Source organism: Balaenoptera borealis (assembly GCF_965194805.1).
Source record: "Balaenoptera borealis genome assembly, chromosome: 14".
Lineage (NCBI taxonomy): Eukaryota > Metazoa > Chordata > Mammalia > Artiodactyla > Balaenopteridae > Balaenoptera > Balaenoptera borealis.
In genome coordinates, this window is record NC_138875.1 from 84,226,928 (window position 1) to 84,252,014 (window position 25,087).

The 25,087-nt window shown below is 49.0% G+C and overlaps 1 protein-coding gene across 3 annotated transcripts in view; it reads left to right on the forward strand.

The window, feature by feature from the left end:
* The window catches only part of MLXIP (MLX interacting protein), a 62,139-nt gene that overhangs the window by 24,831 nt on the left and 12,221 nt on the right, over positions 1 to 25,087 (forward strand). For all 3 annotated transcript variants that reach the window (XR_014234526.1, XM_082355883.1, XM_082355884.1), the window contains exons 2-8: positions 19,658 to 19,764; positions 20,428 to 20,513; positions 22,312 to 22,401; positions 22,826 to 22,867; positions 23,225 to 23,396; positions 24,038 to 24,127; positions 24,707 to 24,795. Coding sequence is in view for 2 of the 3 variants with exons in the window: in XM_082355883.1 (XP_082212009.1) it covers positions 19,658 to 19,764; positions 20,428 to 20,513; positions 22,312 to 22,401; positions 22,826 to 22,867; positions 23,225 to 23,396; positions 24,038 to 24,127; positions 24,707 to 24,795 (676 nt within the window). In the remaining variant the exon portion in view is untranslated. The remainder of the gene's footprint in view (positions 1 to 19,657; positions 19,765 to 20,427; positions 20,514 to 22,311; positions 22,402 to 22,825; positions 22,868 to 23,224; positions 23,397 to 24,037; positions 24,128 to 24,706; positions 24,796 to 25,087) is intronic.

Genomic DNA, 25,087 nt, shown 5'->3' on the forward strand with positions numbered 1-25,087 from the left:
CTTGCCTGAAACGCTTTTTCTCTACATTCCCTTTCCCTGGTTAACTCCTGCCCATCCTGGAGACTCAGCTCAGGCATCCGACTTGAGGAAGCTGTCCGGGACCCACCATCGAGCGCCCTGCCCTGTGTTTCCATACCCTGCACACATGCCTTCGCTCCCTCGAAGCAAGACATTTCTGTCTTTCCCATTAGCTTATAAGGTCCGAGGATTAAGAGCCCGGGACCAGCTCTGTTGCCCAGTCTTCCACACAGAGCCGGACACCTCGCAGGTTCTTGACAGATGTTGCTGGGAGGTTTCACTTCCTGGCCTGCAGATGATTTCTCCCGTACAGTTATGGATGCGTTTGCTTCCTGGGCGTGAAAGCAAGGTGGCGTTGCAGGCTTTTTTTGAGACATGTATTTCTCTGTACCTTATAAAGAGCTGAGGAATGAAAACTCTGGCCTTTCCCTTTTTAATTGTTCCAGCTGCCTTCTAGCTGCCTTCTCATCATTCTAGGGTAATCGTTTCTCACTTGGTGCCTTTCATTATTCTTTATTCTTCTAGATTCATGGAATTATGGACTTTGAACTGAAAGAGGCTTAGCCGTCAGCGACACAACCTAAAATATAAACCCACAGACCCGTCCACTTTCTCCTGGAGCACCTGCAGGGTTTAGAACTGCATCCTCATCATTCCTTCTCGGGTTTTTCCTCTCTCCCTCCCGCCCTCTCCCAGGTTTCCCCTCGCTGGTCTGCCTGAGTGGTGCTTGATAAGGGACATTGCTGTGAAGGGGGCCTGAGAGCCGCGGTTAGGGGTGAGTGATCAGCTCCCGGTGGTGGTTTTTCTTGCTCAGGAGGCTGGGAGTGCAGAGAATGGGAGGCTTCAGCTCCTGTCGAAGAGCTGTTAGCCTTTTATACTACACAGATACTCGTCTGTGGTGGAGAGTGAACTAGTGCTAATAAAAAAAGAGAGACAGTTGTATCTGTGCCACCGATACTGGTGGGATTCGATTGCGTTTTCATTGAAGAACCGCGTATCTAATCTCTAAATGGTAGTTCTCTCCGGCTCTCAAGGACCTTTGCTCATCACCCACCCCTAACAGTTATTCTCTCTTTGTTCCCTGAGTCGAGTCGCTAGGAGGGAGGCTTGGCTGCTGTGGCCTAGAGGCCTTTAATTGTGCTTTATCACAGCCCAGGGTCAGAACAGTTCCGAACATCATGGGGAATGTCAGCTGGATGCATTAGTCCATTTTATTGAGAGCCTCCTGTGTTCCAGACCCTGTTAGTCCATTCTAAATACCTTCTTTGTTTAATTCTTACCACAGCTCTGTGAAATAGGTTGTTTTTCTTTTCCCCAAGGAAAGTGAAGTTCAGAAAGGCCAGATGTCTGTGCGAGGCCGCATGGCTGGCAGGTGAGGACACCGGTGGGCAGGTCACAGGGTGGGTGGTTAGGAAAGCGTCCTTCTGAGTAAAAAGCTTCTGCTGTACTTCAGAGTCAGCCCTAATCGGGAGGCACGTGGTGTTTCCACCCGTGAAGGTGGCCTGGCCTGAGATTCTGTTGATAGATGACTTTTTATGACATCAGGACAGCACAGTGGACAGGATCAGATTTCCTCAGTAAAATCTGGAATTTTGACATCAGATGAATCAGATGTTATCCTTCTTCTTTATGCCAAGAAAGTGTAGCTGGCCCTTGCCATAATATGAAGACTCTGCAACTTTACAGTCAAAAATCCTCATAAATGGTTGGCTTTAGGTTTCGTTCACAAGTACCTCTCCCCCTACTCCTCCTCCACCAAAATGCACACTGGTCCCCAAAGATCTGTGGAATAAGAAGCACAAAATCTCCTTGCTATTTGGTTCAGTCTGTCGTTATCGCACAAGCTCCCGCCCGGCCCATTTGTTGATTTTGTGTGTGAATGTGGAGGGAAAAACTCAGCATATCAGGGACTTCAATTTTGAGAAAATAAAATGTCCGTCACTTTTTGAGTTGACTTTTTCCCCTGCTCTGTAGTTGGTTGAATTATTTTGCCTTAAATATTCTCGTTTTATTTTTGTCTGTTTTCCCAGGAGGCCTTGAAACAGGGAAATGAAAGAGATAAGTTACCCTGACCTTGATTTTTATAGCACCGTAGTATCTAAAGGTGTGTCTGCCCTCTCACGGAGCCATAAAAAACACACGTTTCTTTTCTTTTTAAGCATTTGCAGCAGCAGTTAAGATGGGAAATAACTATGCGGCTGGGTTCATAACATATAAAGGTCTGAGGTTAAAATTGGGATATGATAATAAATCAAAACTTCTTTTTATCTTTCACCACTGTTTTTAAGTTTGGTTTTATGAGTAACAAGTTGTTGCTTCTGACGGAAAGGGCATAGTGAAAATGAGTATATCAGAAAGGAAAAATGTAGGTATTTTGAATGTGATAAAGACATAATATTTACGTACGTCTCAGGAGACAGTGTCAGCAGAGGGGTGTTCGTCTCAGCTGGGTCGGTGTGGAGATATACAGCGTTTCTGAAGCAGAGACCAATCTGATGAGATTATCTAGCTTGCCTTCGATTTAGTGGGTTCGTCTCCAGCTCTCCTGCTCATCCCCAAAGCCTCTGCCACTTGGAAGGTTAGCAGGTTGATTAAAAAGCAGGCATGGGAGAAGGATGAAAAGAGGGAGAGATTTAGGGTGACAACTGATTCTCAGCAGCAGACGGAAGGAAAATTCTCTTTAGCTGGCAGAGGTAGAACAGATCTTATTTTGGAATGTCTATTAGGGGAAGAGGGCTGTGCAGAGTTTTTTATTTGTTTGTATTGCTTTTTTTTTAAAATTATTTATTTATTTATTTATTTATTTATTTATGGCTGTGTTGGGTCTTCGTTTCTGTGCGAGGGCTTCCTCTAGTTGTGGCAAGCGGGGGCCACTCTTCATCGCGGTGCGCGGGCCTCTCACTATCGCGGCCTCTCTTGTTGCGGAGCACGGGCTCCAGACGCGCAGGCTCAGCAGTTGTGGCTCACGGGCCTAGTTGCTCCGCGGCATGTGGGATCTTCCCAGACCAGGGCTCGAACCCGTGTCCCCTGCATTGGCAGGCAGATTCTCAACCACTGCGCCACCAGGGAAGCCCCTGTATTGCTTTCTAAAGTCCCCCTCCTCAGAGATAAGCCAGAAGCCTGTGGTTGTCGTGGGGTGTTACAGACCTTTCTAGTCCCTCTTCTGCGTAATGGTAGCTGGTGTTACCCTAACACCCCTCTACTATGGGTGCCTCTCAAGTGTATTCTTTAGGGCCAACCTCTCCCTTTCTGGGGAGGGGTGCAGTCCTAGACCCTATGAATTGGAAAGGAAGTTGGGGTAAGCTAATTCAGTTCTCTCTCATCTAAAAAAGGGAAGCTGAGGCCAGGGCGAAGAAATGACCTGTGGAGCAGAGATGGTGTCACTGCTCTTCAGCGTCAGAACTGGGGCTGCAGCGCTGGAGCCTGCCACCTGGTTTTGTCTTGTTCAGTTTCTGTTAAGACCCTTCCTTTTCATCTAGGTGTCTTCTCTAAAATGAAGCAAGCCTGGAAAAAGTAACAATCAGTTAACTTACAAAGCCCTGTGGTCTGATTTTGAATGTTGGGGGGAAGAGAAGGGAGGTGGAATGGGGGGGGAAGATAAACCGAGAACAAACGGACAATAACACATCCATGTGAGAGTCTGGAGTTCAGGCCAAGGGGAATTTCAGTGAGCATGACGGGGGGCGGGGCTGAGAGGGGGAGGGACTGACGGGGGGAGGGACTGACGGGGGGAGGGACTGTCAGGGGAGGGACTGACGGGGCAGGGACAAATGGGAGGGAGCGACGGGGGAGGGGCTGGCAGGAGGAGGGAGTGCCGCGGCAGGGACACACCGGGGCAGGGGCTGATGGGGGAGGGCCGCTGGAAGGGTCCTGGAAGGGTTGGGAGGTGTGGGCCGGGCCGGGGGCAGGAGTGGGGCTGGGGGGGCGGGGCCCGAGGGAAGAGGGTTTTCGCTCTGGAGTTCCCTCAGCACCGACTGTGCGGTGGCGTTTTGCTGGGCTCGGGGGGAGGTACTGGTGAGCAAAACAGACGGAGTTGTTACCCCCCTCATGGAAAATGCAGTCGGTTGTGGAGACACACCGTCAGCAGACACACACACAGGCAGTCGCAGATTGTGGTAGGTACAGGGTGTTGTGAGAAGTCGTAGCCAACTAACTCATTTACCTTGAGAGCCATCCAGGAGGCAGACAAGGAAGGTGAATGAGGTTCTTGTTTAGCCCAGACATGTGCAGCTGCGGGGCTCCACCGGGGTGAATACGCAGGGATGCTCTTCTCTCTAACAAGCAGGGCAACCCCTGAAGGAGTCTCAGTGGGGGAGAGAGATGGACACATACGGGTTGTCCAGGTCATTCTGGCCTCCTGGGTGGGTGGGGCGGGGGCGGGGGGGGGGGGAGGCAGGAGGGGAGGAGCCCAAAGAGGAAGCCTGGCGGAGTTTGGCGGCCACCCGTGTACACCCTGCCTCCCGGCTCCCCCTCCCCTAGCGTTTGCCCCACACCACTGAGGACTTCCCGACACCGCAGGCCTGTGGTCGCCTGCCTGTCTGTCATTCCCCGGAGAATATAAGCTCCACGAGGCTAGGGACTTGGTTTTGTTCACTGCTCTGCACCTAGAACAGTCCTAAATAACAGATTTGGGTGGATGAATCAGGATAGTGTCACAAAGAAAGTGGTATTTCAGCCAGATTAATCTGGCTACAGTATTCCTGCTGTGTATAGCCCATGTGCGGCCTGAAAAGGTTCCACTTCTTACCATCAACCCGTTTCTGGTGTTAAGCACTGTTTTACACAGGGCATTATGATAGGTACTACATAGAATGAACTATTGGCTTCAGCTTCTGGCCCCAGAAAGGTTAGAATTTGTTAGGTGTACCCAGAGCAACTTCGGTTAACTTACCCATAATGTCACTGTGATCCTAGTTATATTGTCAAAGTTATTGTCAAAGGTTTGAAGTTTCAAATTCAATCAAGAACAGATTCCATGGTTTTTTTTTAATAGTCAACGTTGACTTTTAAAAAAGGACCCAATGCTTTTTAAAGCCTATTTATAGCTCTTGGCTACCCGGAGGATGTTACCTTATCCTTTGAAATGCATCAGACAGCTTCAGATTTCTCTGCCTTTTAAGTAGGTTATGTATCTGGCGGTGCCTCAAAAACGGCTCATAATGGTGATAATAACAAAGTTGTTTCTTGCCAATCTTCGTAGGAACTCAGAAACATTTGCAAGCGTGATCTATTTCTGTTATATCTCTGGCAGCCAGTTTCTTGACTCCAGGTGTGTACTCTGGCTGGAGACCTCCGTTAATTTACTTCCTCTTTACACCAGGTGTCTGAGATGGGGTGGAGTTCTTCCATTCTTTACATAAAAATCTTAACCTTGGTGAATACTTGAACCTATTAATTACCTTTTCCCGTAGGTGGATGAAAGTGCTAGGGAAAGGCTGTATTCTTTGCGGGTAGTTGGTTATTCCTGGTACTGAATATAATAGAAACCTCTCACTTATATCTATGGGTTGGCCACTTTGATCCGGGTGAGGGTGGCAGTTACCATATCAGCTGCGGGTGCTGTGCTGAATACAATAAAGTGTGAATAGTGCTTGTGTTTGGGTGTGTAACTATGTGATTTTGTTTTGTTTTGCTGGCTTCACTTTTTAAACTTTCTTTTGACATTATTTTGAGTATTATGATTAGAAATGTGAAGGACATTTATGAAGAAAATTACAGAAGACAACTTCAGACTTCTCTTTTTTAAATAGGTTAAGTTGTTCGAATAAGTAGAGAAACATAGGCCAGTCTAGGATGGAGATGACCCAGCTGGAATGGTCAGTGGTGGACACACAGTAGTGTATTTGTTAAGTGCAACTCCAATCAAAATGCCAGAATAGTTTTCTTTTGAGATTTGACAACATGATTGTAAAGTTGGAACATGGAGGAATAAATAGGCAAAGATTCTAAAATTTGTTTTAAAAAATGATGGGGACTGGGACTTCACTGGTGGTCCAGTGGGTAAGACTCTGTGCTCCCAGTGCAGTGGGCCCGGGTTCGATCCTTGGTCAGGGAACTAGATCCCACATGCATGCCACAACTAAGAGTTCACATGCCACAGCTAAGAAGTCCACATGCCGCAACTAAGAAGTCCTCATGCTGCAACTAAGAGCCGGGGCAGCCAAAATAAATAAATAAATATTTTTAAAAAATGCTGGGGACTAACGCTACCTAGGTAGTAAAGTGTATCACAGATTTATAGTTATTAAATCACTGTAATACTAAGACAGGATTCAACATGAATCAGTGATATGAGGCCCCAGAACAGACCCTAGTGTATATTATAATTTAATATATGTTAATGGAAGTGTCATAAATTAGTGAGGGAAGATGAGATAATCAGATAGCTAGTCGGAATTTATTTTGGTGAGCTGTGTAAAGAACTAAATTGATTTTTCCCCCAGATGAGTCAGAGTTAAATGTAAAAAGTGAAACCATTTAAAACATATGCACAAAACACCAAAAGAACTGGGGTGCTCAGAAGTGGTCCCAGGTATTGTATATGAGAATGTGGTGTATGATAGTGACGGTTTTTTAGTCTAACGGGGGAAGGATGAATTATTGAGTGAATAGGTAGGAACCATTGACTGAAGCAGGATCCCAGTATCTTAATGAAACCAAAACAACTTTCAGATGGAGCGAAGAATGTAAAAGGTGAAGCTGTGAAAGAACTAGGAGAAAACATAGATAAGTGTTTTCACAGTCTTGGGGTGGCAAAGCCCTTTTAATTATGACACAAAAGATTGAAACATAAAGGACTTTAAAATTTTGATTGCATTAATGAACAATGTCAACTAAAACAATAACAACAAAAACTCACCGTACATTAAAAAATTAAGTAGAGTAAAACAGCAAAACAAAGCACATCAAAAATAGTCGAGGCAAAGATAAATAGTCAAGACGGACACATTAACTCTGCCATGTGTGTGACAGACATTTCCACCAAAGTAAGAGCTTTCAAACAACAGAAAACCAGCGGAAGACATGCAGACAGTTAACATTAAAAAATCCAATGGCCAATAAACATAAAAGATACTAATAAGTGGGAACTAAAAAATTAGTGGTCTAAATGTTTGTTTGTAAGATTAGCAGACATTGGGACTTCCCTGGTGGTTCAGTGGTTGAGACTTCGCCTTCCAATGCAAGGGGTGCGGGTTCGATCCCTGGTCAGGGAGCTGAGATCCCACATGCCTCGGGGCCAAAAAACCGAAACATAAAACAGAAGCAATATTGTAACAAATTCAATAAAGACTTTAAAAATGGTCCACATCAAAAAAAAAAAAATCTTTAAATAACTAATTTGAGTAATGGTTTGCAGAAGTAGGTACTATTCACTGGTATTAGGAGTGTAAATTAGTATAAACCTTGAAAGATTCTTTGACTATTACAAAATTATAAATGTACAAATACCCTCTGATTCAGCTTTCCAATTTCTAGGAATTTATCTCACAGAAACAGTTGTGCAATTGCACAAAAATGTAAGTAGCAGTATGGTCATTGAAGCACTATGTTTATAATAGTGAAAAATAGAAACAATGTATGTCCGTTAATATAAACAAATGCCTATTTATTGAAAAGTGGTTAAGTAGATTGTGATAAATGTATATAATGGAATATTTTGTAACCAATAAAAGCTGTATACAACTATAATAAGATGTCCATGACCTGTAAGTGAAAAAATGAATTATAAAACAAAATAATTCCATATATTTAAATACTTTTTTCATATGTTTTAATCTAAATAAATACACACATATATACGTAATCAAATAAATATATATTATAAGGATTTAGGACCAACTACAAAGTTGCAGAAGGTAGTCCACGAGACTCCCTTTTTTTTTTTTTTTTGACCACGTGTCGCAGCTTGTGGGATCTTAGTTCCCCGACCTGGGATTGAACCTGGGCCCACGGCATGAAAGCCTGGAGTCCTAACCACTGGACTGCTGGGGAATTTCCCAAGACTTCCCTCACTTCTAACACCAATTGCAAGTTCCCAAAACCATCCTCAGGTTCTGTAATTGCTAGAAGGACTCACAGAACTCACTGAACGCTGTTATACTCATGCTTGCAGTTTATCTCAGGGACAAGATTCAGGTTAAATCAGCCAAGGGAAGCCATGCATAGGGCAGAGTCCAGGAGGCGTCCCCATGTGGAGCTTCTGGTTGTCCTCTCCCAGTGGACGGCGTTACCTCCCTCCGGCCACGATGTGTGATGCTGTCAACCAGGGAAGCTCACCTGAGTCTTTGGTCTTCAGATTTTCTACAGGGGCCGGATCACTGTCTGTGTGGCTGGCCTCTCGTCTCCAGACCCTCCCAGAGACAGCTGATACCTTTAGTCATGGGTTCCTCTGGAGATCGGAACTGACACCCCCTGCTCCAGGGCCCCCATTGTAATTACATAGTGAGGTTGTCCTGTGGCCAAAGCCCCAGGCAAACGCAGATACTCCTGTTGGGCAGGCCATTCCAGCGGCCTAGAGGTTACCCCTCAGGAGCTGAGGGCAAGGGCCTTCTCTTTGAACGAGGTTGTTTCTTCACTACACAATGTTATCACCAAAATTTAAACAATGGTGATTTCTAGGTGGTGGAATTGCAGGTGACTTTGCTTTTGTTCTTTGTACTGTTCTGTGTTGTTTGAATTTTCTTTCAATGTGAGTATATAATTTATTTAAAAATCAGATAAGACTAAAAAGGCTAAAAAAGAGATTAAAATGAAAAGTAAATCTCTGGATAGGGTGGGTGGGCAGGCAGGGAAGCAATAAAAGAAATTCTAAAGACCAGTAGATATGACTACACAAAAATATAACCTACTTATTCAAAGACATGCTATAAAAAGAAGTAAAAACCAAAACCTAGGGGAAACATTGGCAGAAATATCACAAAGCGTTAATATCATTAATATTATAGTATTACCAATATAAAATAGCAAGAAAAAAACAACTAACACTTCAACGGATGGTGAAAACTGAATAAAATCTGTCGTCTAGGTAACAACAATGTTCCCAAAGCTGGTTTCCTAGTTTTGAGGTTGTGCTACAGCTAGAGAAGGTGCCACCACTGGGGAAGGCTGGGCGAAGGGTCCATGGGACGCTTTGTACTATTTTTTTTTACTTCCTGTGAGTGTATAATTATTTCAAAATAAAAAGTTTTTTAAAAGACAGAAGGCACGGACAGCTCATAAAGTAAGAGACACATAGCTAATATGCAGATTTTTAAAAGTATTTTATTAACAAGTGATGCAGTTGAAGTGAGACACCACTTGTCCCCGTTGTAGGTCTGGTCCCATCCTCAGTCTAGAGGAGTCGGGAACACCCTGGGTTCTGGATTCAAGTTTACTCTCCTGGCAAGTAGACATATGGTTATGGCTTTAACTGGTGCCCTGCCCAGCACCCCTGCTTCCTGCCTGAAAGGCCAGTGGTGGCTCGAACCGGACAGGAAACGCCGGGCCTTAACACTCAGGAACATGCCCAAGACTCAACTTCAGTGTTCAGCAACAAGCCCCAGGTTTGGGCAGCACTTACTCTGCACCAGACCCAGTCCTTTCACGCCTCCTGTGGTCCCCGGCTCTCCTGTCGGGGAGGGGACATCGGCACCCTTTTTACCAAAGGTGGGGCTCCGACAGCTCCCGTTGTCACCAGCCCAGAAATGGAAAGCACTCTCTTTCCTCATTTGCTTGGGAATGGTGTAGGCATGGCGGTGTCTGTCCGCAGATGGGAGGCCGGGACACAGCAGGGAGTGCTCCCAGCAAGGACACAAGTCACTGACCTTCACAGTCAGGGCGAAGGGGCCACTGCTGCGGCTAGCCCGGTTTTGTCTCTTTCAACTCCATCGTGGTGCTCTAACTTTTGATGGTCATGGACATGATTACTCCCTGCTTTTTACACAAAACAGACAACCCCAGTCCTCACAAACATGCTCACACATGTGAGCAGACACACACCTAGACACACTGGCACACCCACACACACACTCACACACACCATACATACCACACACACACACCACACTGTACCCACATACCCACACACACAAGCATACACTACACACATACACACACATGCATGCACCACACACAAACCACACACACCCCCCCCTTGTCAGCAGGACAGACCTGGAATGAGGACCTGGGGAGCCCATATTCCTGCCTTGCTGCCATCGCCCTCCGATCCTGCTTCTCCAATACGACTTTCTTTGAATGTTAAAAAAAAAAAAAGAAAAAGAAAAAAAGATGCCAAGTGCCCCAGGAGGAGGATGAATTTGGGGTGCAGGAGAGAGGACCCACGCCTGGGCGTGGGAGCAGGGCCTGAAAACCTCACAGGCTTTCTCCGGGTGGAGACTCTGCTTGGGCAGGTGGCCCAGGGCGGAGGGCCCGTGGCTCCAGGGCGGTTCCGTTGAACACGGTGCCCTCCTCCTGCCATGCCACTCGCAGGGCCGCTCCCCACGCCTTGGCTCCTCAATGAACCTTTGTCTGTCTGGAGCCTGTTAGTTTTGGCTCCTAGCAGCCTGTGGAACCAGGCCCAGATCCCAGGGAAAGCCAATAGAGACCGCTTTTTTGAAGAAAAAGAATCGGAGTCCTGCCTGGAATAGAGAGACCAGTCTGAGCATTATTGATCCAGTCACTCATTAAAGAAACCACTTATTAGCTATTATCCTCATATTTGGATCCGGTGCACAAAACTGACTTGCATACAAGTTTTATATCTGCTCATGTGATTAATTTCCTTCCCCAATTAACTAGAAGCCCTATAAGGTCTTGGACTATACCTGGTCTTTTTCTCTTGTTTATTTTGAAAAAATAATACATTCCTGTGTTATATTTAAACAGTAGAAAAATGGTAAACAGTGAAAACTAACTCTCTGGCTGAGCCCCCTTAATTCTGCGATTCAGCTCTCCAAAGGGAAATCACTGTTTCACTGTTACCTGTTTCTTGTGTGTCTTTCCTGAGATTGACTGGTTGTCTTCCTCCCTCCTTCTCCCTCCCTTCCTGTGTGTGTGTGTCTGTATGCATATCTCCCTGTTGAAAATACAAATGGTGGCCATCCTGTATATCTTGCACCTTGTTTTTTTTCCCCACTTAATACATCTTGCAGATCTTGCCTGTACATCAGCCCATATAAACGTGTGTTGTTCCCAGCCTTTTGCTCCCACAAACAGTACTGCCGTTTAATGTCTTCTATTTATGTCTTTGTGCCCACGTGCAAATGCGTCTACAGACTCAACTCCTAACAGTGGAATCGTGAGTCAGAGGGATGTGCATTTGAAATGTTGATAGACAGTTGCCCGCTTGACCTCCAACAAAGGTCACAGTTGTTTTTGCCCATCATCATGTCCCCGGTGCCAGTGTAATGATCAGACCTCTCCCCCTTAACCAGCATTCTGAGCCGATTGGGAAATAAAACTGGAGTCAGTTCACACCAGCACTCTTCACAATGGCCAAAATGTCAAACAACCCAAGTGTCCATCAGCAGATGAAAGAATAAACAAAATGTGGTCTCTCCATCCAATGGAATATGATTCAGCCATAAAAAGGGAGTACTGATTCATGCTGCAGTGTGGATGACCCTTGAAACTATTGCGCTAAGTTAAAGAAGCCGGACATAAAAGGCCACACATTTTATCATTCTGTTTATGTGAAATGTCCAGAAGAAAGAAACCCATAGAAACAGAAAGTAGATTAGTAGTTGCCAGAGGCCAGGGGGAATGTAATGGGGCGAGACCGCTGGTGGGTACAGGGCTCCCTTGGGGGTGATGAAAACAGCACTGAAACTAGGTAGCAGCTGTGGTTGCACAGCGTTGTGAACGTACTGGATGCCACTGAATTGTACATTTCTAAATGGTCAAAATAGTAACTTTTATGTTACATGTATTTTACACAACGAAAAAGATTCAGCAGATGCTGGCTGAATTATTCTCCGTATGGTTGATCAAGCTGAGGATGTGGCTTTTAAGGGAACCCCAGACCGTCTTTCCAGGCAGCCTGGGACTAAGAGGGGCCTCCCCGACCCCAGGCTCTCTCTGTAGGAGCAGAACAGGAGGGGCCTGGGCCCTCAGTGGGCAGCTTTCCCACAAGAGGAAAGGAGAAGGGCCTGGCCCCCCACGCCAGTCCTGCTTTCCACACTCCGTAGCTCACCCACTCCACCTAGCTGGGAGGGAGTAAGGGGGAGACAGGCCTAGGAATGTTTTTTGTTTGCTTGTTTTATTTTATTATTATTTTTTAAATTTATTTATTTACTTATTTAATTTCTGGCTCCGTTGTGTCTTCATTGCTGTGCACGGGCTTTCTCTAGTTGCAGCGAGCGGGGGCTACTCTTCATTGCAGTGTGTGGGCTTCTCATTGCAGTGGCTTCTCTCGTTGCAGAGCACAGGCTCTAGGCACGCGGGCTTCAGTAGTTGCGGCACGTGGGCTCAGTAGTTGTGGCTCGCGGGCTCTAGAGCGCAGGCTCAGTAGTTGTGGCGCGTGGGCTTAGTTGCTCCGTGGCATGTGGGATCTTCCTGGACCAGGGCTCGAACCTGTGGCCCCTGAGTTGGCAGGCAGATTCTTAACCACTGCGCCACCAGGGAAGCCCTTTTTTTTGTTTTAATTTTTTTTTTTAATTTTATTGAAGTGTGGTTGACTTGCAATGTTGTGTTTAATTTTTGCTGTGCAACAAAGTGACTCAGTGATACACATAGACATTCTATTTCATATTCTTTTCCATTATGGTTTATCACAGGATATTGAATTTAGTTCCCTGTGCTATACAGTAGGACCTTGTTGTTTATCCATCCTATGTATACTAGTTTGCATCTGCTAATCCAGAGCTCCCAGTCCTTCTCTCCCCGACCCCACCCTCCTCGGCAACCACGAGTCTGTTCTCTATGTCTGTAAGTCTGTGTTTTGTAGATTTGTTCATTTGTGTCGTATTTTAGATTCCACATATAAGTGATATCATATGGTATTTGTTTCTCTTTCTGACTTACTTCACTTAGTATGATAATCTCTAGGTCCATCCATGTTACTGCAAGTGGCATTATTTCACTTTTTAATGGCTGAGTAATAGTCCATTGTATATTTGTACTACATCTTCTTTATCCATCTGTGAGTGGACATTTAGGTTGTTTCCATGTCTTGGGTATTGTAAATAGTGCTGCTATGAACATAGGGGTGCATGTGTCTTTTTTTTTTTAAATAAATTTATTTATTTATTTTTGGCTGCGTTGGGTCTTCGTTGCTGCGTGCAGGCTTTCTCTAGTTGTGGTAAGCAGGGGCTACTCTTCGTTGCGGTGCGTGGGCTTCTCATTGCGGTGGCTTCTCTTGTTGCGGAGCACGGGCTCTAGGCGCACAGGCTTCAGTAGTTGTGGCACGCGGGCTCAGTAGTTGTGGCTTGCGGGCTCTAGAGCGCAGTCTCAGTAGTTGTGGCGCATGGGCTTAGTTGCTCCGCGGCATATGGGATATTCCTGGACCAGGGCTCGAACCTGTGTCCCCTGCATTGGCAGGCGGATTCTTAACCACTGCGCCACCAGGGAAGTCCAGCATGTATCTTTTCGAATTATAGTTTTGTCTGAGTGTATGCCCAGGAGTGGGATTGCAGGATCATATGGTAGTTCTACTCTTAGTTTTTTGAGGAAACTCCATAATGTTTTACATAGTGGCTGCACCAATTTACATTCGCACCAACAGTGTAGGAGGGTTCCCTTTTCTCCACACCCCCTCCAGCATTTATTATTTGTAGACTTTTTAATGATGACCATTCTGACTGGTGTGAGGTCGTACCTCATTGCAGTTTTGATTTGCATTTCTCTAATAATTAACGAAGATGAGCATCTTTTCATGTGCCTGTTGGCCATCTGTATGTCTTCTTTGGAGAAATGTCTGTTTAGGTCTTCTGTCCATTTTTCGATTGGGTTGTTTGTTTTTTTGTTATTGAATTGTAGGAGCTGTTTATATATTTTGGAAATTAAGCCCTTGTCAGTCGCATCATTTGCAAATATTTTCTCTCAGTCTGTAGGATGTCTTTTTGTTTTCTTTATGGTTTTCTTTGTTGTGCAAAAGCTTATAAGTTTGATTAGGTCCCATTTGTTTATTTTTGTTTTTATTTCTATTGCCTTGGGAGACTGGCCTAAGAAAACATTGGTATGATTTATGTCAGAGAATGTTTTGCCTGTGCTCTCTTCTAGCAGTTTTATGGTGTCTTGTCTTATATTTAAGTCTTTAAGCCATTGCGAGTTTATTTTTGTGTATGGTGTGAAGGTGTGTTTTAGCTTCATTGATTTACATGTGGCTGTACAACTTTCCCATCAGCACTTGCTGAAGAGACTGTCTTTTCCCCATTGTATATTCTTGCCTCCTTTGTCAAAGATTAATTGTCCATAGGTGTATGGGTTTATTTCTGGGCTCTCTATTCTGTTCCATTGATCCATGTGTCTGTTTTTATGCCAGTACCACGCTGTTTTGATTACTGTAGCTTTGTAGTATTGTCTGAAGTCTGGGACGGTTATGCCTCCTTTGTTCTTTTTCCTCAGGATTGCTTTGGTAATTCTGGGTCTTTTATGGTTCCATATAAATTTTAGGATTGTTTGTTCTAGTTCTGTGAAAAATGTCATGGGTATTTTGATAGGTGTTGCATTAAATATGTATATTGCTTTGGGTAGTACAGGCCTCGGAACGTTTTGCTCGTGGGTTTCCAGGAAGCATCAGGAATGGTGAAGAAGTATTGCCTCACAAGCAAATATGGTTGCATGACCAAATGAATGGACTCCACCACTCTCTGGGCCCCACACCGGTAGACCCCAGAACCCTTGCCTGCTTTCTTTTGGAGAGAATGGTCTGGCCAGGAATTAGGACCTGGGACCTAATCCTACCTGGGACCAACAGAACCCCAAATCCCCGCCCCAATCTCACTCTCCCCCGTTCTTCTTAATTCCAGCTCCTGTCTGTGCAAGGCTTGCATTTTAATTTTCATTCCAAAGCAGTCTCCTGCCAGACCTCTGAAGAATTCAGTTTGCTCGTTGCACCCAATGGCAGTTTTGAGAGAGACTTTTGTTGTGCTGTAGACTTCCTGCCCGTGTCATGAACCTGTCTTCTAGGAAGGGCTGCTGTGGCAGGGTGGGGATGAAGATTGTTCTTTATGGAAAAGTTTAGCACTCAGTAATTCCATATTTAATTGCACCTCCCACGTGCCAGGCACTGTGCTGGGTTGAGTGAGACCCAGACCCTGGCCTTCCCAGAGTAAGACGGGGAGAGTTGGGGGTGAATCAGGGTCATTGTTCTGATCAGGAAGCTGGTGTGTGTGTGTGGGTTCCCAGGCGTTTAAGGAGGCGGGGTTGGGAGGCAAGGGTGGAGGAGGTCTTGCCAGTGGTCTCAGAAATTTTGATAATGTGTTTCTGCTAACACTTTATTTTATTTTAAAGATTTTTTTGATGTGGACCATTTTTAAAGTCTTTATTGAATTTGTTATAATACTGCTTCTGTTTTTTTTTTTTTTTTTTTTTTTTTATTTATTGGCTGTGTTGGGTCTTCGTTGCTGCGCGCGGGCTTTCTCTAGTTGTAGAGAGCGGGGGCTACTCTTCGATGCGGTGCACAAGCTTCTCATTGCGGTGGCTTCGCTTGTTGTGGAGCATGGGCTCTAGGTGCGCAGGCTCAGTAGTTGTGGCGCACGGGCTTAGTTGCTCAGCGGCATGTGGGATCTTCCCAGACCAGGGCTTGAACCCATGTTCCCTGAGTTGGTAGGCGGATTCTTAACCACTGCGCCACCAGGGAAGCCCCTGCTTCTGTTTTATGTTTTGGTGTTTTGGCCCCAAAGCATGTGGGATCTTAGCTCCCCGACCAGGGATTGAACCCACACCCCCTGCATTGGAAGGCAAAGTCCTAACCACTGGACCACCAGGGAAGTCCCAATGGTAGCACTTTAAAGAAGGAATATGGCAGAACCCTGAGTTAGACTAAGAAGTATCCCAATCAGCCGAGTCTGGAAGCCGAGTGAAGCTGGGACGGGGTTGAGGGGAGCAGGAGTCCGACCATGGGTGCTTTGTGGGCGTCCTGCTCAAGGGAGCTCCACCAAGGAGCTGCACGGTCCCTTTTAGAACTCTTTAGAGCAGCGTTTCCTGTATGTTCCATGGGAAACTAGACTTGGGGTACCTCCATAGAAAGGGTCCCAGTCCTTGTCTTCGGATGTCTGTATAGGGAATGTCTCCTCTCCCCGTTGAAGATTGATAGTGACATCAGCACATCAAAGCCTCCAGGGAGCCCATCAGTAAGGAAACTTCTCTCCACCTCTGAGGGCTGTTTAGGTTTTGGTTTTGGTTGCAGACTTACTTCTTTGCGTTGGTTGAGCGCCGCCTGTTGGCTGTTGAGATATTACAGAAGCCTCAGTTGATGGGTGATAGCAGTTGGAAATAAACATCAAGGAAGAGGGAAACATCCCAGCAGTTGAGGAGGAAGAAGATGAGAAGCCCAAACTATACCCTATCAGATTTGGTTTCTAGCCTTCCAGGGTTTGACCTCTCTCTGAATCTTCCCACCCCCTTCGTGGTAAGTAACTGAAGCTGTTGGCATTGTCTGACTTCTCTGAGAAGATGCTGTATGCTCACATCAGCCACTTTGTCTTAAGTAACAAAGCAGGAGTAAGGGTGGGTTTATATTAAGCCTGGTGGTCAGTTCTTAACAGAATGTTGCAGGGGACTTCCCTGGCGGTCCAGTGGTTAAGACTCCGCGCTTCCACTGCAGGGGCCACGGGTTCCATCCCTGGTCGGGGAACTAAGATCCCACATGCCGTGCGGTGCGGCCAAAAAAAACAAAAAAAAAATGTAACGGAACGTTGCAGGACACCAAAGTTTCTCCCCGCAGGAGTCCTCGTTTTCCATCCCGTCTCTTCTCCTGCTTCTGTCCTCGGCAGCTGTCTCTGCAGGTGGCAGATGCCGGGTCAGGATTCTGGTCCTGCTAGACACACAGAGAAAGTGGTGTTTGAAGCCTGGCCTTCAACATAGGAAGCTGTCAATTATAGAAAAGTTTTGTTTTCCCTTAAGGAAATAAAAAAATAGGGAGGGTTTTCTGTTTTGTTTTGTTTTTTCCTGGAACAGGCAGGAACACCCTGCCTGGCTAGACAGCGGGTTGCTGGAAGATCTTTCAGAAGAGGGGAAAGAGGGTTGGTTTTGCCCAGAGGCGGGACCAATATACTCTGGTATATACTCTGCCCTCCAGACTGGCCTAGAAGCATCCCCCCGCCTCCCCCACCCCTCCAGCTCCTGCCATTCTGGGTGTTTTCTACGGCCTTGACCGGACCTGTGTTGATCTTCTGAGGACTGTCAAGCCAGGCAGAAGGACCAGCACGGGCCTTTCTGCCTCTCCTTGGTTTAGCTGAAGTTTCCTCATCCTCTGGGCCTCAGCTGAGATGTTACCTTCTCCAGAATGCCTCTTGTGACTGCTCAGACAGGGCTAGTTATGCCAACTGTGTTCCCACAGCCCTTTGCTCTTGTTCGAGGCACTCAGCACGTAGGCAGGACTCATGCCTCAGCAGCTCATGTGCTCCATGAGGGCCGGGACCTCATCCGCCTCATCCATCCTTTCCCTCCCCTCCTAGCGTGTGCACGACACACAGTAGGTCCTCAACGCTTGTCGAGTGAGTAGATGGACCCAGGCCTGCCTTCCGGGCCCTGAGGAAGCGAGTGGCTCTGCAGCTGTGCGGGGGTCAGGGCTGACCTTTGCCGTGGTCTCTGCTCGCGGGTGTCGAGAGGGGGGCCCATGGGTGTCACCTTTTCTTCCTGTGGGGAGGAGGCACCCCACAACAGTGGCGGCAAACACGAAAGAGAGGACTTTTCAAGTCAGGAGGTGTTAAAAGCCAGGCCTTCGGAAAATAACTTAAATCCAGATCACTGAGGTGGTTATTAATAGCTTACATTTACATTTTACCTTAGGGTTTACCTGTCCTGTGTGTCTAAGAACGTGTGTGTGTGTACATTTAATCCTTATTAAAACACTCTGGAGGCAATGGTGTTATTGTAATTTTACCCAGGAAACTGGTGTGTCGGAGAAGTTAAGTGACTGTGAAAGTTCACAGCCAGTGCGCAGTCGTGCCACACAGGCTGAGAAACAGTGGGCTGCTGGCGGTTAAACGCAGGTGGCAGCTGGGGTGGAGGTGCCTTTGGACCGGGGAGAGGCGGGAGGAGGGAGGCGTGTGATGGGCTCGAAGCCCTTGACCCTTTGAACTGAGGGGGCTTCTGTCTGTCTGTCCCTCAAATTCTCAGAGGATTTGCTGTGACTTTTTCTCTGGGGCAGGGGGTCACAGCCTTCTTCCAAAGCCTAGGCCAGTGCTGGGTTGAGTTGGGGCGGGGGCATGAGGTTTGCCCGGTGCGCTGCCAGGGGCTTCTGCTTTATAAACCAGGTGTTCGGGTTCAGGGAAGGTTTATCGCTCAGGCACTGTCTTTGAAGACCCCAGCTGCTGTGACTGCTTGTCACGTGGGATTTCCGAGTGGGTTTGGAGAAGGCGCAGGGCTGTGGCCTGCAGGGATGTAGAACCCACAGAACCGCCTTTGTATGGACCAGTGACAGTGCCTTGCCCCTCTCAAGCCATCTGAAGAGCGGAAGCCCTATGCCAGCTGCTCAGAGGTGGCTCCTGGCACAGCCCTTGGAAAACTAAACTATCTGAGCAGCCTGTGCCACCAGGCAGCATTCCTTGCCTGCCGTCAGCTTTGTTTGCAAGGGCCCTTTAAGTCATTCAGTGGAGAATTATTACACGAGCCCCTGCGCTGTGCCAAGTTCTGTGCTGGGTGCTTAAGATGAGGATGCCGGAAGGGCCCTCCCCTCGAGAAGCTGCGGTCTAGTGGCAGGAGGTGTGGGGACACGTTGCTGTACGGTGAGTGCATGAGTGCTGTCCTTGAGGTGTGAACAGCGCTCAGGGATCCTGAAGGGGTTGGCAGCAGCCTGGGAGAGGCCAGTGCCGGCTCGGAGGAGACGGTGTTTGAGCGTCACTCGGAAGGCTGAGCAGGTGGCCAGGGGCGGAGGGAGCTCCGTGAAGGGTGAGGACGGCGAGCACAGGGGCCTGGAGGCAGGAGGGGGCCCGCAGGTTCTAAGGCCAGTGGGGCGTTTGTGTGCCTGGATTGGAAGTGCCTCAGGGGGACTGGTGGCAAAGGAGGTGGCCAAGACCAGGTTCAAGGGGGCTGGCTTTCGTTCGGTGGTCAGCAGATTTCTTTTTTCCTTCCCCCAACTTTACTGAGATAAAATTGACTTATAACATTGTTTAAGCTTAAGGTGTACAACATGATGATTTGATACATGTATGAGGCAAAATCAGCAGATTTTTAACTTTTAATTATGGAAAATTTTAAAGATATTTGAAAGTAGACAGAATAGGATAGTGAACCCCGTGTACCATCGCTTCACTCCAGCAGTTACCAACCCACGGCCAGTCCTGATTCCTCCATACCCAACACCATTGCCCCCCTTACCCCATCCATATCACTTTGCAGAAATCCTAAAGTGCCTTGTGTATCCTGTCAAGCCTAGCCTGTGGCTTACATGGGTTAAACCAGAATTTTGAGGCCTGGAGTGATTGGGTGGCACTTTGTGATTTCATTCCATTTTCAGAGAAACCACTGAGTTTCCCCTCTTCATTTTACCTTTCAGTGGGAAGTTGGTGTCTCCGAAGTGGAAGAATTTCAAGGGCCTGAAGCTCCAGTGGAGAGACAAGATCCGGCTCAACAATGCCATCTGGCGGGCGTGGTACATGCAGTGTAAGTGCCGCGTGGCTGGGCTGGAGACCCTCCAGGTTCTGCCACCAGGAGGCCTTTGCACCTCGGGGCCCCGGCGCCTGCTCTTGTAACACTGTGTGTCAAACAGAAGTCTCTCTCGGGCCGTGTGTGGCCAAATCCGAGTGAACTGGACCCTTATCGCCATCGGCGCTGGGGGCCCAGCCAAGCGTCTGCAGGAGGCGGAAGTGTAGGCCGATTGCTCCCAACCTAGTGTGCTCAGTGTTGTAAAGGCAGAGGAGGAGGGACGGGTGTACAGCCGAGAGGTGGCATTTGGAGAGTCGGGGAACAGTTCCCGTTTTCAGCAGGTCTGGGACGATGCAGGCCCAGGCCGCGTCCTGTGTCCAGCTGGCTTGGGTACGGGTGGATCTGGTGACTTCTGCAGGAGATTGGCGTGCTCGGGGTCCCCTAGGCTCAGGCCGGTGTTTCTCTTGATCAGCCAGACTCCCTTTCTCGCCCACACATCACTGCCAGACTCTTTTCCTTGGACCTGGACCCCTTTATTTCCCTGAAATCTCGTTTTCCAAGGGAAGGAGAAGGAAAGAACCCTTAAGGGTCCCCCCTGAGGGGTGGGGTGTGAACAGAAGAGGCGGAGCTCCTGCGGGGGTCTCTGCCTCAGTGATGCTATCTCATCCTCTCCCCGCCCAGATTTGGAGAAGCGCAAGAACCCCGTGTGCCACTTTGTCACTCCACTGGACGGCTCTGTGGAAGTGGACGAGCACCGGCGGCCAGAGGTACTTGGCATGTGGTGGGCCCTCACTCGGGAGGAGGTGACTCACAAAGGTGGGACTGAGGGCTCTGGGTCCCGCAGAGGGAGGATGCAGGACAGGGTGCTGGGGCTGTGGTGTCCTGGCAGCTGTTTTGACCCTGAGAAGTGATGGCGATGCAGGGGGCAGGTGGCCTCTGACACCCCACAGAGGCTCCCGCCTTCTCAGACCGGGCTGACCCAGGGACTGAGGGGGGGGTCCTCCAACCGGGACTTACCCTCTACTTTCTTTTAATGTCAGTATTTCTCTGGAAGTCAATGCGGAGGGAATCTATTTTTTTCTTTTTTTAAATTATTTATTTATTTTTGTCTGTGTTGGGTCTTTGTTGCCGCGCGTGGGCTTTTCTCTAGTTGCGGCGAGCGGGGGCTACTCTTCATTGTGGCGCGCGGGCTTCTCACTGCAGTGGCTTCTCTTGTTGCGGAGCACGGGCTCTAGAGTGCAGGCTTCAGTAGTTGTGGCTCGCGGGTTCTAGAGCGCAGGCCCAGTGGTTGTGGCGCACGGGCTTAGTTGCTCCACGGCATGTGGGATCTTCCCGGACCAGGGCTCGAACCCGTGGCCCCTGAGTTGGCAGGCAGATTCTTAACCACTGTGCCACCAGGGATGTCCCACGGGGAGGGATCTTGACTCCTTACAAGGCAGGCATCTTTAACTATTAAAGAATGACCTTGAGATCTTTATATACTGAGAGGGAAAGATGTTGAAGAAACAGTAAATGAATAAAAGCAAATTGCACAACAGTATTTGAGTATCTTTAGGTTAATTTTTTAAAGTGTGTGTCTGTGTGATTGTACATGCATAGGAAATGTCTTGAAGGATATACAGAAATTGTTTCCTCGTGGGATTAGAGTGAGGAGGAGGGAAGACTCTTCTCTCACTTTTTACTCATCTGCATCGTTTTAGTTTTGTCCAAGCATGTCTCACTGTTACCATGAAAAGGGGAAAACTTGGAAAGTAACCTAATGAAAGACAGTTTGGAGCCATAGGACATGATCTGGTGTTAGTATTAAGGAATATCACTTTTTTCGGTCTGGTAATAATATTGCATTATTCACTGTCAGAGACACACAGTGAAGTATTTTTGGGTGAAATTATGTGGGATTTATGATAGGATATCTGGGACTTGCTTTAATATTTTCCAGCCATTAAAAAAAAAAGGAATCTGAAAGTGAGGTGGGCTCTCGGAGGCCGTCGTGAACTCCTCGTCACCAGAGGTCCTCAAGGCTGCTCTGGAGGGGCTCCCTGCCCTGCGCAGTGGGGAGGCTGGACTGTATCTTAGAGGTCACTTTCCACCTGAACCTTCTGTGACTGGCCGTTTGTTTTCACCCTTTGGAAACGTGGCGGAGGCTAAGGGCATTTGAGAGCTAGCCCGGGTCTCTGGAGGTTCCTCCAGCGCCGGGAACTCTGTGCTTCTCCCCTGCCAGGCACTCTGTCTGACCCCTGCTCCGGTCCAGCCTCCAGGACCTGGGCCGCCGAAGCCCCCTGGGTTATCATGGGCCATGAAATGAAAGCTCCCCATCACTCAGAGGCCGGGTGCCGCCGAAGCCCCCTGGGTTATCATGGGCCATGAAATGAAAGCTCCCCATCACTCAGAGGCCGGGTGGGGCCCAGCAGAGGCGGGACGCACTCTGTGGACGAAGCCGCCGGCAGGCAGCCTGCTTCTCAGAGCTGGATTGCCCGGGCCTGACTTCCGGAGCCAGACGCGTGTTTGTTGGCAGGGTGGCTCTTCCAGCGCCGCCGCGTCACTCTGCCCCGCGTCTCCCCACAGGCCATCACCACGGAAGGGAAGTACTGGAAGAGCCGCATTGAGATCGTGATCCGGGAGTACCACAAGTGGAGAACCTACTTCAAGAAAAGGGTATCTGGCTCGGGCTCCAAAGAGAGCACGTTCAGGAAGCCCCGTAGGGGAGGGAAGAAGTGAGCCCGGATTCAGAACACTGGCCCCCAAGGCTGTGGCCCGGAGCTGGCCGCCCCTCTCCTTGGCCCAGCATTCTAGCCCAGCCCAAGTGGTGGCCTGCTTTGGTCGTGTGACCTTTGCTCTCAGCGTCTCCAGCCAGGAGCCAGGGCTCTTTATTCCACACACGCTGGTTGGGAGTCTCCTCGGTGTCCAGCGTTGGCCTGGGGACGGCAGGGGCAGCGTCCCTCTCCCCGCCCGCCTCCCAGAGGGAGAAGGCCTAGATGTTTCTGGAGGTTAGCCCCTTCCACGAAGGAGAGGCCGAGGGCCTCGTCCCCTGCCTGGGCCCTGAGTGACCACATCGGCCCTCTCTGTCCTTTCTCCGCAGCTCCAGCAGCACAAGGATGAGGACCTCTCCAGCCTGGCCCAGGTGTGTGAGCTTGGGGGCCATGAGGACCCTCATGGGACCTCCCCCTTTGACAAGAAACAGCAGTGACTTGGGTGGCCCAGCACTGCAGCAGAAGGTGGTGGGGGCGTGGACTCTCCCTGGGGCTAGAGGAGGGGCCGCCCCCCTTCTCACGTGAAGGATGTGAAGGAAACGAGCCAGTTCTCTGCTGGGGGGCTGGAGGGGGTTTCTCCCTGCAGTTCCCACCCCCTCGCCTCGTCTCTTAAGCGGGAGCCCTTGCTGCTCTGTGAAACGGTGCAGCGTATTTCCCTGATGGGGCGTGCTGGGAACTCCCGAGTCACTCCCGCCCCTTTGGTTTGTCCTTCCCCCCGTCGGTGGCAGGACGATGACCTGCTTTACTGGCACAAGCACGGGGATGGCTGGAAGACCCCCGTCCCCATGGAGGAGGACGCGCTGCTGAGCACAGACATGCTCATGTCGGAATTCAGCGACACCCTCTTCTCCACGCTCTCCTCGCACCCGCCCGTGGCCTGGCCCAACCCGCGCGAAATAGGTAACCCGCCCCTAGACTCTAGACTGGACACGTTGCCCTCTCCACCAGGCCCCCAGGGCGGGCTCTGCCTCGGGGCCATCCCTGAGCTGCTGTCGCTTGTCTAGGGTGAGCGGTGAGGAGAAGGGTTCACCAACCTCCTTGCTGTCAGGCCCGTGGTGCCACCGCCAGGGAACAGTGGAGGTCTGGTCTGAACCAGTTTCGCATTTCTGATACGGTCCCTCAGCGGAGGACAGGGGCCTGGGGCGCGTGACAGGGCCCGTGACGCACTCTCAGGAAGAGCATTCGCACTGCGGGGCTGGCCTCTCACCTGGCGGCGTGCAGCTGCCGCCAGCCCCTCAGGGGAGGGCCCGCAGGCCGAAATCCGAGCGCGGGGTCTCTGCACAGCTGCTCCCGGCTTCTGGGGAGTGCCCCTTCCTGGGTACTCGGCCTACCGTTCCTACGAAAACTCTCCTTCCTGCCCCCTGAGGGTGGACGATGCCCGTGGACTGACGAGAAATCCCAGCCAGTGGCCTGCGTTTCTCCTTGGGAGAATCTAGAATGCGAGCAGGGCCAGGAAGATCCATTCCAGGCCCTTAATATGTTCCTACAGCATGGCCTGAGAAGGCAAAATGATTGCTCTGTCTCCTTTCTGATTCTTACAGCACATCTGGGAAATGCAGACATGATTCAACCGGGGCTGATTCCTTTGCAGCCCAACCTGGACTTTATGGACACTTTTGAGCCTTTCCAGGGTGAGGACTCGGGGCAGAGAAAGAGCATGGCTACCTGCATCTCCCTTTACCCAGGACAAAGTGGATGTTCCTTCCCTGTCATAGAGGCAACTGTTAGAATGGACCAGGGGGAGGACTTAGAATTTTTCCAGAACTTTTTTTTTTTTTTTTTTTTGCTAGTAGCTGCAAGGCCTGGAAAGTGTTTCTGGGACGTTGTTCTGTCTCATCCCGCACGGCTCAGAGCCTCAGGCTTGGCTTTGACTGTAAGCAGTTCCCCCACTAGGCAGCAGAGTGCGCCGACGACACAGCCACTTCCTCGCAGTTTCCCGCAGTTAGAACTGGTCCTTGAGCTCCTGCCACTGTAAGAGCGGGTGCCACCCAGGCCTGGGAGTGTTTCAGAGGCCACACTGGTTGCCAGCCTGTGCAGCTCCAATCAGAGGGCCTCTTTCTGCAGAGTTACCTCGTGGTGGGGGGCGGGGAGATGCCCTCTAGCCATGGCATTCCTCTGGGTGAGGTGGGGTTCAGTGCCTGATTTGTTTGGATCTTAATGCAGTGAAGTGATGGGCACAGAGCTCACAAGCCCCTGATATTGTCTTTCAGACCTCTTCTCTTCCAGCCGCTCCATTTTCGGCTCCATGCTGCCTGCACCTGCCTCAGGGCCCGCACCGGATCACAACAGCCCACCTGCTGTAGGTAGAGGGAACTTGGGGGAAGGGGCACCGGACTGGTCATCAAACCTTTGCAGCCATAAGCAAAGTGCTAGGGGTGGCTAGATCCAGCGGTGAACTCACATATAATGTGTAAAGGAGTTATTCTAGCCCTCCTTGGAAGCATCCTTAGGTATCCGTGAGGTGGGAGACTCTGTCAGTAAGCGTACGCTCCCGCCTAAGGCCCAAATAAGCTGTGTGCAGCGGGCTCTGTCTTGACCAGTTAAGACAGGGCCAGTGAGACAGCAAAGAAAAACGCAGATCGCTGAGAAGA